The 15,870-nt window shown below is 40.1% G+C and overlaps 1 protein-coding gene across 1 annotated transcript in view; it reads left to right on the plus strand.

The window, feature by feature from the left end:
* Positions 1-8,085: 8,085 nt before the first annotated feature.
* Positions 8,086-15,870, plus strand: part of Ttc6 (tetratricopeptide repeat domain 6) — a 168,268-nt gene continuing 160,483 nt past the window's right edge. Inside the window, exon 1 of the mRNA XM_051146503.1 lies at positions 8,086-9,245. Within this exon, the coding sequence (XP_051002460.1) occupies positions 8,361-9,245 (885 nt within the window). The 5' untranslated portion in view covers positions 8,086-8,360. The remainder of the gene's footprint in view (positions 9,246-15,870) is intronic.

Genomic DNA, 15,870 nt, shown 5'->3' on the forward strand with positions numbered 1-15,870 from the left:
AAAAGAATGACTATAAATTTGTTTAAAGAAATATGAAAGGACACAAACTCCTGAATAAATCCCAAGCCAAAAAAAAAAAAAAAAAAGCTGAGTGAAATGAGGAAGTCAATATAGGATATGAAAGTAAAATCCAATAAAGAGATAAAAATAGTAAAACAAACAAACTGGAAATGAAATATTCAAGAAGTTAAATAAAAACCTCTGTGGAAAGACTCACCAATAGAATGGATCTATGGGAAGGCAGAATACCTGGGCTTGAACGTGACACAAGGGAGTTGGAACATTCAGTTAATCACAGGATACATTAATAAGACCATATGAATGAAACATTTGAGGCCTGTAGGGCACCATGAAAATAAATCTGTGATTCATAGGCTGTGTGGTTCTTTTCTTAGGAGGCTTGACTCCATGCCTATCTACTCCAGAGAGGGCACTATAAGACCAAAGAAATGATCCCATCTGGTCCAGCATAGTGAGCCGCCGGGCTCTGATGACATCAGGAACACTGATGACTCAAAGGCATCTGAATCACTGAGAAGCCAGTTCTGCATGAGCATTGGACTCATGGAAGCTGCATCCCTGGAGCTCCCTGCACAATGTACAGGCAGCTGAAGTCTTTCTCCAGCAGGTGTTGCTGCTTGTGTCAGAGCAGAGAGGAGCCTTGGGATCTTGCACGGTTCATCAGTTCTGAGACTTGTAAGCATCTGTTTACTTCCTAAGTCTTATGAACTACTTTTATTCCCTCCAAGGGGTAATATTACAAATTGGAAGAAATTGCTACATAACACACTGACTTAGAAGAAGAACAATTTCATGCTAAAGGCTTAGAAAACATTTCCAAAAAGAAATCATAGCAGAACTTTCCCCAAATATACAAGAAGAGATGTCTATCCAGGCAATGCTTAGGGCACTTAGTAGACAGGACCAGAAAAGAGCTGTCCACATCATGTTAAAATTAAAATAATAAATACATATTTATTATTATTTTATTAAAAATAAAAAACAGAACAAAAACATATCCAAACTTGCAAGATTGAAACAACAAATAATATATAAAGTGTGGGGTGGGATGAAAGATCATCAGAATAAGAGGAGATTCCTCATCAGAAACTTTGATTTTTAAGCTCAGAAAGAAAGCAACAGCCAACCCACCTTACTATACCCAATGAAACTCACTGTCATAATTTAAGGAGTCATACAAATTTTCTAAAGTAAAGAAAAGCAAAAAAAAAAAAAAAAAAAAAAAAAAAAAAAAAGAATGACCCTTAATCTAGTTCCACAGAAAATATGTGAAGGAATCCTTTGAGCCGAAGGAAAGGTAAACACAGCTATGAAGCTGCAGGAAAGAACAAATTGTGTTCCCGCAGTAGGTAAGCAAATGGTGCCAATAAAGACACTACTACAAATCAATAAAACGACAAGAAACATAATACAAATCTTTCAAAAACAACTCAGGATATTAGTGATGTTGATTCTCCCTTAAAAGACACAGAGTACCAGATTGGTTTAAAAGAAGATTCATCTGGTTTTGCCTCCAGGAAGTGAGCCTCACCACTGACGGCAGGTGGGACCCTCGTTCAAAAGATGGGGAGTGTATCTCAAGCAGGTGGAATGAGGAAACTAGCACGTGCCACTGTTCTAACACCTGATAACCCAGTCATCAAGTGAAAATGGTATATTTCAAGTCCTGAAAGTTAGGAACTGTCAACCAAGATACCTGGCAAAGCTATTTTAACAGAAAAATATATGGATAAATAATATTTGAGAATAAACACAGAAGGAAAAGATTTTCATCCACAGGAACACAGGTGTTGTCTTAGTTCAGGTTATTCTGAGTTGTTTTCTTAATTGAGGATTCCCTCTATCAGATGATTATAGCTTGTGCAAAGTTAAGACAATATGAGCCAGAATGACAGGAAAGAATGCATTTCTTGCAGAGAAGAGATCAATGGAGGACTAGGAAAGAACAGGTCATGTTCAACACCACAAATCTGCAAAAATCCTATACCAGCAGGACAGGAAGTAAAGATCTACTAATAAACCAATGGACCAGAGAAATGACCAACAAAGTTATCAGAAAGAGCAAAACTTATCAATAATAACCTTAAATATAAATGGCCTTAATTCACCAACTATAGATACAGGCTAGCTGACTAAATTGGCAAACAAGATCCAACTATCTTTTGGAAAAACATCCAAAATATGAGTGAAAGTTGGAAACAAACCTCCCACTCAAGTGAAAACTCCAACAAGTTGGCATAGCTACCCTCATATCTGATAAAGTAGACTTCAAACCAAAGCCAGCCAGAAGAGATATGGAAGGCCACTATATAGTAATAAAGGGACAGTTCATGTAGAGAATGAATTGTCATACATACTCACAATGAGCTTATTGTAAGTATATATGCACTGACTCCTAGGCACCTCAGCTTCATAAAACACACACTAAGAGACATAAAAGAGCATATTGGTCCAGATGCAATAATACCAAGAGACCTCAGCACACTCCACATCTAGATAGGACTTCCAAAGTAGAAACCAGCAAGGAATCACGGAAGCTAAACTGATGTGACATATACAGAGCATTCCATTCCTGATAGGGAATACATATTCTTCTCAGTAGTGCTTAGAACCTTTTAAAAAGTTAGTCAAATTATCAGCTACAAATAGTCTTTACAAATACAAACATTGTAATAATTTCTGCATTTATCAGACAATAGTAGAATAAAAGTATAAATCAATAAATAACAAGACTAACCTCAGAAAATACACAAATACTTAGAGGCTGAATGCTACATTAAAAAAATCATTATTGTGTATGATGTCTTTTTCTCCAAAGGAATTATCTCTTTATTTTCATCAAAGTTTTAGTTTAGTATACAGAGCACTGTGTTCCACTATGCATATTTTTAAAAATCACATTTATTTACTCATTGGGGGGCATATATGTACCACAGTGTTACTTGTAGAGGTAAGAGGAAAACTTGCACAGATCTGTTGTTGCCTACTAACTGGGTTCTGGGGGCTGAACACAAGTCTTCAGGTCTTAGAAGCTGCAGAACCATCTCACTGACCTTTATGTATGGTGTGTGTGTGTGTGTGTGTGTGTGTGTGTGTGTGTGTGTGTGTGTGTGTGTGTTTTATGTAAAAACATGTGTTCCAGGTCAACTTCTAAGAGTTGTTTCTCTCTTCATCAAGGGTTCAAGAATTATGGAAAATATAAAAAGATGGAAACAGTTACTACTACCTGATTCTCAGAATTATTCATATGTTAGGATACAAATGTTCATTTAGACCCTCAAGGAAATTTTGATCAAAGCACAAAGAGATTATCTTTTTAACCACTGAGTTCTCAAAGGCAAACATTGTTTTCAAACTACTTTTATCTTCATTATCAGAGGTGGAGGTTATTGCCAGCTGAGATAAGCAGCTGTCCGTGGGCTTAGGAGTATCTGCTGGAACTTTCGTAGAAGTTCATTAGAAGTTGACATTGACATGAATTTAGGACATAGAAACAATATTCAGCTATAGCCCTAAGGGAGAACCTGAATTCTGTTCATAAACGAATCAGAGGGCAAGCCAAGTAAGCAAGCTGGGGCTCTGACCACACTGCCAGTGTAGCTTTGTGAAGAGGGAGCCCCCAACACACGGGGCTCCTTTCCTTATACTTGAGAGTTTCATGTCGCTTGAGACAAATTCATCTGAGGAGTATTTGGTGTAGTTTTACTTCACTTAGGCTCTGGAGCAGAACGCTGAGTGCAGTATGACACACCAGTAATCCCAGTGTTTAGGAAACAGAGGCAGGAGAATCATCAGAGGGGCAAGGCCAGCCTGTATACACAGCAAGTTCAGGCCTCTCAGGGATTTATTGCAGGGGCTTTGCTGAAAGGAAAAAAAAGTGGATCTGGAGCACAGTGTGGCTTTCCTGTTCCAATAGGAGAAGTGACAGCAATCCTAGGAAACAGAGATCAGCTTGTTTGTGTCACAGTGTAGAGTCCATGCAGGAAGCACTCTGGAGGCGGTAGCAGCTAGAGTCTAGCTAGTTCTGGCCAGAGTTTCTTCCTCATGCCTCACCTGGCCTGGTGGGAAAGGGGCAAAGGCTGGATCTTGGCTCCTCTGCTCCTGCCTTGAACTTCCAGTACAGAGAGAGGAAAAGGGATGCGCTTTCAAATTTGGAAAGAATAGGAGTGTGAAATCATCACTTGCTTTCCAAAGATTCTAAGCACACTCTGCCCCACCTCAAACTATGAAGTAGACCTAGTTAGCTTTGTTTGTGGGCAGAAAATTTGACCCCTTCCTGCATTTCTTATTCAGGGACAAATGTATTATTTTTCTTTGACCATTTCCAGACTAGAGCCAGTCTGTCTTGGTAAATTGTCCTCGAGAAAGAGAAAGTATACTAATTGCCCATGAGATGGAATTTTTAAAGAGTAATTTCCTTATTCGATGGTGCTGAGGGGTAGGTGGGGAGAATACGGTGAACATAAGCTGATTCAATAAACATACAGATACCAGCCAGCTTGCATGCCACATAGGCGCTCCTGTGCATCTAACTCTTAAGTCCTAATTCTTATTCCTTTATTATTATTTGCCTTAACACACAACTTTTAAAATTCACATTTCAAGGGAGTGTACATGGAACTGTTAAACAATGGACATTTGTTTAAGCTTCAGGAACAAACTAAAGGCCCAAAAGTTGGGCAGGGCACTCAGAACAGGAACCAAGAAGGGGGAAGTGCAAGTGGGACTGTGAAGTCAGGCTCTCACCAGGTGTCACAGGTGCTACTTCTAGTCTGTGCCTTGTGCCGCATAGTATTTCTCAGCCACTAGCGAATGTGGTGACCCCATGAGCATATTGTCACTTGTGCAAACAATAAGGACAGAAGTCCTGTGAGGACTTTTTAAAGAGGAAACTTCCTTAAAGGCTTTAGAGCTCCTTTCAAATGCTAATATTTTATTGGTTGGACAATAAACAATAGATTGCTTTTTAATCCCCTTTTCTTGTTTCTTTTGAGACAGGGTCTCATACTGCAGAGCAGGCTGGCCTAAAATTCAACAGAGATCTGCCTGCCTCTGCCTCCAAAGAACCAGGTTAAGGCTGTGTGCCACCATCCCTTTTAGGTTTTACTTTGTAATATGAACCTCTAGTGTATGCAGAACTGAACTGGCCCAGGACTACTCCTTGGAGGAGCTGGGTACAGAAGGAAAGCTTTTTAGTTCCCGTGTTCCAAAGGTTTTCAGTTTAGGGTTCAGCAGAGTGGGCCTCAGATATGGATAAGCGGGACAATGTTTTCATACCGCCCCAGATGGACAGACAGTAAATAACTTCTACTAGGATGACAACTGTTTTGTATACCGATATGAGCCTAATCAATATGGGTAGTGGTAAGCAAATAAATGCTTTAAATATTTAGTTAGTACACATTTTAAATAGATCTTGACTTTATTTTTGGCACAAACCAGGGCATAATTCTTTCCTAAGTAGTCAAGCAATGGCCCTGGCATGATCCAGTGAACACTTTTTCCTTTGATCACCCATCAAGTTCTGCCTTTAAAGTACACTTCATATCATCTCAGAAATTATTTCTCAGTCTACCTACTGCCTCTCTCAGCAGCGCTTCAGTTGTGAGGAGGCTTACATCTGTGCAAGTCTTAATTAACCTGGCACTCCCATGTGGACCGGCAGGTGTCTGCCCTCCTTTTCTTTTCTCATAGTGTTTGTTAATCCTATTTATTATTTCAAAAGACTGAAGTATCATTGTTAGATTTATGTGCAACATGAAATCAATACAGTATCTTGAGACCACCTGATACCATTAAAGCTTTTGGTTGTTCACCAGCGAGCACTCGCTGTCTACCCAATGTTTTATGCCCTTCAATTATGTTAAAATTTGTTTACCTAGTGTTACTCTTTTAACAATCATGAAGACTTACCATTACATTTTAAATTAGAGCTTTTGGTATAAAGGGTGTTATTGGCTTTCATATTATCTATGTATTTTTAGATTTGAGTCCCTTGGAGAACACTTACATTCTAAATAGTTCTTTAGTGCTTACATTTTCCTAGCTGAATAATCAGACCTGAACAAAACAAAACAAAACAATGACATTTGGAAGTTGTTTTTCCTTTGCCATTTATTGCTCTTCAAAGAACATTGAGTTTGGATTTTTTTTTTTTTAACTGCTGGTGTTTTTTGTTTGCTTGTTTGTTTTTTGTTTTGTAAGCTGGTTTGTTTGGCCCAGTACTCTTCCATCTCCACACTGTCCTGTCCCTGCCTCCTGCGTGCTGGGATCAAATGTGTCACCATCATGGTGACTTTAAAACCACTGATCTGACTCACTCTCTTCTGTTTTTATGTCCATTACTTTAGTTCTGTGCCTCAAATTACTCTTCTTGGCTTCTGGGGAGCCCCATTCCCTTAATTTCCTTGGTTCCTTTGTTCTTAATCCTTTCGCCATTTGCAGGTGTGTGCACTGCAGAAGCTCTCACTGGTTTTTCTCTTGCTCCTCCTGGCTTTCTTCCAGTAGTGACCTTAGTACGAGATCTCAGAATTCACTTAGGGCCACAAGGACCTGCTGAAGAACAGAAACTGACATTAAAAATTATGGCAAACACACAACTTGAAATCTACCTTCTTAGCTACTTTGAAAAGTATGTTTGGGTGAATGACTTATTTTATTATGCATTTGGTTATGGCCTAGACTTTAGTGACGTGATGCATGGTTCCCGTTTATTTTTTCAGCTAGGATAACACCCAGGGTCTTGCTTGTGTTTGTCAAGTTGCTTCCCTCTGAGCTGCCTCCCTAAACTATAAAACTATCATTTTTTTGAATGAGTTTTTAGTTGCTTCCATTTATTTTTTATATTTAAAATTTATATCATTAAAAAAAATTCTAGGCAGGATATTTCTGTGTAGCCTTGACTCCCCCAAACTCAGCATATAGGTCAGGCTTGTCAAAATTGTCCTTATCCTTCTGCCTCTACCTCCTGAGTGCTGGTATCACAGGCTTGCGCCACCACACCCAGACCCCATTTGTCTGTCTGTCTGTATCTGTCTCCTATCTATCTATCTATCTATCTATCTATCTATCTATCTATCTATCTTGGCTTTTAGAGACAGGGCTTCTTTGTGTAGTGTTGGCTGTCCTGGAACTAGCTCTGTAGACCAGACTGGCCTCGAACTCACAGGGATCTGCCTGCCTCTGCTTCCCGAGCCCTGGGATTAAAGGCCTTTGCCACCCACTGCCTGGCCCAGATCCCATTTATTCTTAATCATTGACCAGGTGCTATCATTTCTACCTTGTTATGTCTGTTTTCTTTCTGCTCCTTTGCTAATTCTAGGCCTCAAACTAAAGCTTGCTTCCCTTTCCCTCTGTATAATATTACCATCCCCAACTGCTAATTTTATCAAGCCACTTTTCTGTTAAAAAATTTGAGTGGTTCCCAGTAGGTCACACTACAGTACAAACATCCAGCATCCAGACATTAGGAGTTAGCTGCAGCCTCTGTCTCGGTCTCTTACGTCACCATGCCACACACAGCTCTGGTGGCACACCAAGCAAGCGGAATGGCTGGACCACTTGGGGCCATCTGGAGAAGGAAGGCCTGATGCCAAGGGCAGAGATTTGGTCCTTAAGTTACCAGAGCCCTCCCCTTTCCTCCCAAGAGAAATTTGTATGTGTAAATGTCCTAATTAAAACTTGTCAGTTTTAATTTTATATTTTCGAGAAACTTCCAACTAGCTGAAAAACATGTTTGCTGGGGTCCAAGCCACGTGGGTATATTTGGAGACCCCCGTTCTCTATTATCACTGCTACCCTAGGTTTTCTGAGCTTACATCTATGGGAGTCTTGCCTGGTTGGAAGTGGGATACAACGCGACAGTCTAAAGAAGTATTAAAATGGGTCCTAAGGGGCTTGGGAATTGTTATTACTAAAAAAAAAAAAAAAAAAAAAAAAAAAAAAAAGAAAAGAAAAGAAAAATCCTCTAGTTTAGAGTAGTGGTTCTCACCTTTTTAATGCTGCCACCTTTTAATACGGTTCCTCATGTTGTGGTTGACCCCCAACCACACAATTATTCTTATTGCTAGTTCATAACTAATTTTTCATTGTTACGAATTGTGTGTTTTCCCATGGTCTCAGGTGACCCCTGTGAAAGCTCTTAAGTTCCCCAGACCTGCAGATTGAGAACCGCTGGTTTAGAGGGCTTTCATGGTTCATGGCAAAGGCCATTTATTTGAACACAGTACCTTCTATCCGAGACATTTTGCTGAACTGGAATTTTATTAACCTACATTTTGTTAAATATATATTAAAAAGATATTTTTGGGGGGCGTATTTTATAGGTCAAGCTCATCAAAATGTCCACCATCCCGAAGCGCTTCGGACTGACAGCCAGAGAGGAATCATTCATGTTTAAAGAGCTTGAGAAAGTTCGCCAGAAGGTCAAGAAGGAATGTAACCAATTCAAGCAGAGGCTGGCCACAAGGCCAGCTTTGGGCACAGAATCTGAGGATGATCTCCTGTACCAGGACGAGGAAGAGAGCCCGAGCAGCAGCAGGGCGGAGAAGGGACCCGTGTCCAGGGCGGCCAAGCAGTCCTCTGGGACCCAGGACGGGGAGAGCCCCGCCACAGCCGACCTGCAGGGGGCGCCGCACAGCGCTCAGAGAGGCCCCGCGAAGCCCCCACCCTTCCGCCCCCGCGACTTCTACCTGCGGAGCTCCGCGTACCTGCGTCACGGCCCCCCCAAGAAGCCGCCGGTCATCGCCCCGCAGGCTGGCACCGCCAGGCCCGCGGTCCTGCTGCGACCGCGCTCCCGTGTCAGGAAGCGGCACGTGAAGAAGCAGCGGGCACCGGTGCCCAAGCCTGTGATCCCCTTGAGGCCCGCGAAGAAAGCGCCGGTGGTCGACGTGCCCCCACCGCGGTACAGACATGCCAGCTCCCTGTCCAGCCTGAGCAGCGACACCGACGAAGGTGCAAGGTTGCGCAGGATGCGGATCCACACCCACTATGTGCGTGAGGGCATGGGCGTGTTTCGGTGGCCCATCAAGGCCTTTTCTAGAACCATGCGCGAAGGGAGCTCCGTTAGCCAGACATCCGGTCCTATGCAGTTGGCACGCTGTTTGCCCATGAACATTGACGATATCATTGCGTCTCTGCAGTCCGAGGCCCAGCAGGCGGCTGACCAGCACATCAAGGAGCTCATACAGAGCATCCTGGGCCAGAACTACGAAATGGCAGTGCAAGTAGGTGAACTAGACTAATGCTTCTGTGTGTGCAAAGTCTAGAGTATACATACGTGTGTGTGTAACACACACGTATGTATACACTATGTGTATGTATGCATGCATATGTAACATTTCATTGTGCATATTTTGGTCTGTGTGAAGAGACAACAAATCCCAAGGTGTTATCGAAGCTCTTTGCATCTTACTTGGGTTTTGAAATTCTGGATTTTTCCTTATGGGATTGTACATGGTTTTCAGAATCAGGGAGAAGGAGAGGTTACTTCAAAAATGGATTCAAAGAACATTTGCTGAAGACCAGCGTACTACATCACCAGTGGCCTTCCGTTTCAACGAATGTCATTACTTAATATTGAAAACCCAGAACAGGCGTTTGATGTGGAAAAATTTCACTCTTTTTATTGAGTTTAACCTAATTAGTCATGATTTACCGAATAATGAATTTATATGCTAACAAACTCATTATCACTATTACATTTAACTTATATGAACTCTGTAATATATATACATATATTTTAGTGAAAGCTATCTCTTAAGACATTAAAGCATTTTCTTAGTAATTTCTAAGTTTAAACACTTACAAGTGCATATTGTGTGCCAAATACTACGACATATATTACACAAATATCTTTTTTCTTTCTCATGTGTATGCATATTTTGTGTGTATTTGTGCGTACATGTGTGTATGTGGCACACACTTGGATACCCAAGGTTGATGCCCAGAATGACATCAGGTAGATGGATACCAACAGAAGATTTGCTTTACGTAGGAATAGAAGTGAGATTTTCCATGTGAAATGGTTATTCACTGGGAAGCCTTCTGCTTACTGAATCTAGTGAATTTGCACAACCACAACTAATGTATGATAGAGTTGGGTCTTACCCAGGTACCCTACCCCAGAGGTTGGGTCAGAATTATGTCCAGAATTCCATTTTTAAATACATGGAAACAAAGGTATAGAGACATATGTAAGATATTTTGTTTGTGATATACACTTTGTTTTGGTAGTGACTCTCAAAAATATTAATAATGGAACTTGATTCCTACATGCTAGAGGAAAGAGAAGAGAAGAAGGGAGGGAGGGAGGGAGGGAGGGAGGGAGGGAGGGAGGGACAGAGAGAGACACAGAGAGAGAGAAAGAGAGGAGAGAGAGACAGAGAGAGAGAGGAGACAGAGAGAGGAGACACACACACACACACACACACAGAGAGAGAGAGAGAGAGGAGAGAGAGAGGAGAGGATAGCGAGAGAGAGAGAGAGAGAGAGAGAGAGAGAGAAGAGAGAGAGAGAGAGAAGAGAGAGAGAGAGAGAGAGAAGCCTGTGAAGAATTATCTAGCATAATTAAAGTGGGAAGAGCCATCCTAATGGTGGGTGTCGCCATCCCCTGGGCATAGGCCCTAGACTGCATGAAAAGGAGAAAGCTAGCTGGCACACCTAGCTTATGTATTTCGTAACTATTGACACAATATGAGCAGCTTCTTCAAGCTGTTTCCTTTTTTGCTGCCATGATGACATGTGAGCCATTCCATCTTCAAACTGTGAGCCAAATTAGACTTTTCCACTTTTAAGTTGTTTTCATCAGGGTATTTTTGTCATAGCAGCAGCAACAACAACAACAACAAAACACTAATACACCAGTAGACTTTGGCAAGTTGCATATATATGTATATATTATATTTGTATATAATTTGCTAACTAGAGCAGTGAAAAATCTATATCAAGAGATTTTTTTTTTTAAAGGAAACACTATAGGCACCAGGTGTGGTAGTACAAACCTGTAATTCCAGCACTTGGGAGGTTTAGGCAGGTTGAACTCTGTGAGTTTGAGGCCAGTCTGGTGTATAAAGTGAGTCCAGAACAGCCAAGGCAACACAGACCCTGTCTTGAAAAACCAGAAAAGAAAAGAGAAAAAGAAACACTATAAATAAAACAAAATACAATTACGGATATAAATAACCCAGAAGGAAGCAAGTAAAGATTAGCAGAGAGAGAGAGAGAGAGAGAGAGAGAGAGAGAGAGAGAGAGAGAGAGAGAGAGAGAGAGAGAGATCAATAAAAGAGGAGGCTTAAAGTGTGATGTACCACTAAGTGTATGTTGGTCCAAATACATCAGTTGAAAGGCAAGAATTGAACTGATGTGACCCAACTATATATTCTCAAAAAGAAATTCTCTCTAAAATGATTATATAAGTAGTTACAAAGGAAAATACATTATTCACTTATCAACCCAGGGAAAGCAGAACTGACTGTATTATTATCAGAGAAAGTAGACTTCAAAGTTCTCAAATAACTACTGTAGGCATAGAAAAGCATCGATCTGCCAAGAAGACAAAGGATTCTACATGGGTATGTATTAAGTAACAGATATAAAGTGGAAGAAAAACAAAGTAGAAAAGTTTAAAATTACATTAGACTCCTAACATTCCTCTTTTAAGACTTAATTAAGAGCTGGTGGTACATACTTGTAATCCCAGCCCTCTGGGAGGCAGAGGCAGGTGGATCTCTGAGTTCAAGGCCAGCCTAGTCTACAAAGTAAGTCCTGGAAAACCAAGGCTACAGAGAAAAAAGAAACCTGTCTCAACAAAACAAAACAAACCAACCAACCAAACAAACAAAAAAAAACGACTAAGAAAACTAATCAGAGAAGCCACCAGCAATAACCAAATAAATTTGCCCCTGCCAAATGATCATATAATAAAATAGACCATATAATGAATGAACCATAAAATAATCCCAGTAAAAGTGAAATACTAAAAATAATTGCAGTGTATTCTGTAACCATATTGAATCCAAGTAGAAATGTACAGGTAAGAACATCTTCATACAGTTAGAAACTAGATAGTATATTTTGGAGTAAGTTCCAGATCAAAGAGAACATGCCACATAGAGAAAAACAATACACTGAACTGAATTTTAATAAAAACAAAATGTCAAAACTTTGTAGGTCACAGTTAAAGTAAAGCAGAGGGGAAAGTTTACAGTGTTGCATTTTTACATTAGCAAAGAGGAAAATTGCCAAACCAGTAGCAAGACTTATCACGCCATGTTGGATTTTATGTGATTCGTGGGCATCATAGCTGAAGATGTCTCCTTTGGAAGCTTGCATTGTGCCTTTTGGTACCATAAAAGCTAGTCCTCAGAGAAGGGGCATTCAGGTCAGTTCTAGCCCCGGGGTCTCTGGGTTCTGTTTCTGAAGGGCTTGGTGTCTTTCGTAATAAGGACTTACTTTCCACCTCTGGCAAGTAAACAAAGGCAACAGCAATAGTTTTTAGTTTTGGAGCCTCATAGCCCTGCCAACAACTCAAAAGAAGACTTCTCATGCCTAGTATTGTAGTACTGGTTTTCTTTTCTTTTCTTTCTTTCTTTCTTTTTTTTTTTTTTTTTTTTTTTTTTTGGTCAGGTGGTTTTTGGTCCTTGGAGGGAGCAATTTCAGCTCAAATGAGAAAAGTTCATTAAAAGTAGATATGTATTATCTATATACTGAATTACATGAGATGAAATTACATGTCTTATTTCATTCTGCCTGTGGATATCCAGCTTTCATATCATGATGATATGCATCTTTCTTTTCCTCCTAGTGTATGCCTTTGGTGTCTTTGTCAAACATAAAGTAGCTGAAGTTATTTGTGCTTATGTTGGTTCTTCAGTTTTTTTTATTTGATCCATAAGTCGGTTCTTTATGACAATACCACATTGTTTTTCTACTATGGCTCTGTATTATATCTTAAGATCTGGAATTGTTTTTAATTTATATATTCATTTTACATCCTGATTATACCCCCTCCCTCCACTCCTCTCCTCTCCTCCCAGTTCCTCCCTCCCACCCTCTTCCCCCTATCCCACTCCCCTTGTCCTGAAAAAAGGGAGTCCCTCCCCACCTACCCACCCCAGAACATCAAGTCTCATCAGGACTGAGCTTCTTCCCATCCACTGAGGCCAGGCGTGACATCCCAGTTAGGGAAAAGTGATAGCAAGCAACAGAGTCCATGTCATAGACAGCACCCACTCAACTTACTAGAGGACCCATGTGAAGCTCAAATGACTCATCAGTTACATACGTGTAGGGGGCGTCATAGGCCCAGTCCACGCATGCTCTTTGTTTGGTACTTCAGTCTCTGTAAGCCCCCATGAGTCTAAGTTAGTTGACTCTTGGTCTTCCTGCAGCATTTTCTTCCGTCCCAACTCTTTCATAGGACTCCCTGAGCTCCACCTATTGTGTAGATGTACCACATTTTCTTTATGCATTCTTTGGTTGATGGACATCTAGGCTGTTTTCAGTTTCTGTCTATTATGAATAACAGCACTATGAATATAGTTGAACAAATGTCCTTATTGTATGATGGAACATCTTTTGGGTATATGGCCAGAAGTAGTATAGCTGGCTCTTGAAGAAGCACTATTTACAATTTTCTAAGAAAGTGCCAGGTTGATATGGTTGTTGAAGATTTTTTTCCCTAGTCTGTAGGCTGCCATTTTGTTTTGCTGACAGTGTCCTTTGCTCTATAGAAGCTTTTCAGTTTCACGAGGTCTCATTCATTAATTGTTGATGTTAGAGCCTGAGCTGTTGGTGTTCTGTTCAGGAAGTTGTTGCCTGGGCCAGTGAGTTCAAGGCCGTTTCCACTTTCCATTCTAATAGATTTATAGTTTCTGTTTATATGTTGAGGTCTTTCATCCACTTAGACTTGAGTTTTCTGCAGGGTGATACATATAGGTCAATTTACATTTTTCTAGAGGTAGATATTCAATTGTACCAGCACCATTTGTTGAAGAGGCTTTCTTTTTATCCATTGTATGGTTTTGGCTTCTTTGTTAAAAATCAAATTTCCGTAGGTGTGTGTGTTTCTTTCTGGGTCATTGATTTAATTCCATTGACCAACCAGTTTGTTTCTATGCCAATACCATGAAGTTTTCTTTATTACTATTGCTCTGTAGTACAGCTTGAAATCAGGGATAGAGACACCTCCAGAAGATCTTTTATTGTATAGGATTGTCTTAGCTATTCAGGATTTTTTGTTTGTTTTGTTTTGTTTTGTTTTTCCATTTGAAGTTGAGAATTGTTCTTTCAAGGTGGGTAAAGAATTGTGTTGGCATTTTGATGGGAATTGCATTGAATCTATAGATTGCTTTTGGTAAGATGGCCATTTTTACTATGCTGAGGCTATTGATCCATGAGCATGTTTTCCTGGGTGTAACTTCCCTCCTTGGGTTGGAGTTTTTCTTACAGTATCTCTGTAGGGCTGGATTTGTGGTTAGGTACTGTTTAAACTTGGTTTTGTTGAGCATCCTTGGTTTCTCCATGTATGGTCACTGAAAGTTTTGCTGGGTATAGCAGTCTAGGTTGGCATCTGGTCTCTTAGTGTCTGCATGACATTCATTTAGGCTTTTGTGGCTTTTATAGTCTCCATTGATATGGCAGGTGTGATTCTGATAGGTTTGTCTTTATATTAATTTGGCCTTTTTCTCTTGAAGCTCTTTTAATATTCTTTCTTTGTTCTGTACATTTAGTGTTTTGAGTATTATGTGGCAAGAGGGTTTTATTTCTGGTCCAGTATATTATGAGCTCTGTAGGATACTTGTGTGTTTATGGGTATCTCTTTCTTTAGGCTGGGGAAATTTTCTTCAATGATTTTTAAAAAATGTTTTCTTGCTGTGGAGCTTGGAGTCTTCCATTTCTTCTAATCTTATTATTCTTAGGTTTCGTCTTTTTATAGTGTCCCAGATTTCTTGGATGTTTTGTGTCAAAAACTTTTTAGTTTTAACATTTTCTTTGACTGATGTATCTATCACTTCAACAGTATCTTCTGCACTTGAGATTCTTTCTTGCATCTTTTGTATTCTGTTGTTGTTGCTTATGTCTGAAGTTCCTCTTCTCTTCCATAGGTTTTCCAATCCAGGGTTGCCACAGATTGTGTTTTCTTAATTGCCTCTAATTCCTTTATCAGGGATTGAATAGTTTTATTCATTTCTTTCTTCAGTTTGGTTGTATTTTCCTGTAATTCTTTAAAAGATTTATTCAATTCCTTCATCTGTTTGAATGTATTTTCATGTATTTCTTTGATTTATTTTCATTCTTCAAGTATTTTATCATTTTCATAACCTCAGATTTAAAATCATTTTCTTGTGCTTTGGGAGTAGGGTAGACCTGGTTTCTGGTGAAGTCTTGTGACTCTGAGTTTTGTTGCTTGTGTTCTTTTGCTGGCCACTAGCCATCTGGTTGGCTCTGATGTTAGCAGGCCTGTAGGTCCCTCTGTTGGTCTTGCTGTCCTAGATGGGCCAGACAGGTTGGGAGAAGGTGAAGAGAGCTCCAAGATGAATATGGCTTGCTAGGGCTCGCCTGTGCCAGTGCGTCCCAGGCTCTTCCCCACCTTTTCTTCTAACCTATTTAGTGTCTCTGGTTTTATGTTGAGGTCTTTAATCCACTTGGATTTGAGTTTTGTGCATGGTGACAAATATGGGTCTAATTGCATTTTTTCTACATGTGGACATCCAGTTAGACCAGCCTCATTTTTGAAGATGCTATCCTTTTTACATTGAATAGATTTTGCTTCTTTGTCAAAAATCAAGTGACTATATGTGTGTGGATTCATTTCTGAGTCTTTGATTTGATTCCATTGATCAACCAGCC

This window comes from Acomys russatus, chromosome 1 (assembly GCF_903995435.1).
Source record: "Acomys russatus chromosome 1, mAcoRus1.1, whole genome shotgun sequence".
Classification (NCBI taxonomy): Eukaryota; Metazoa; Chordata; class Mammalia; order Rodentia; family Muridae; genus Acomys; species Acomys russatus.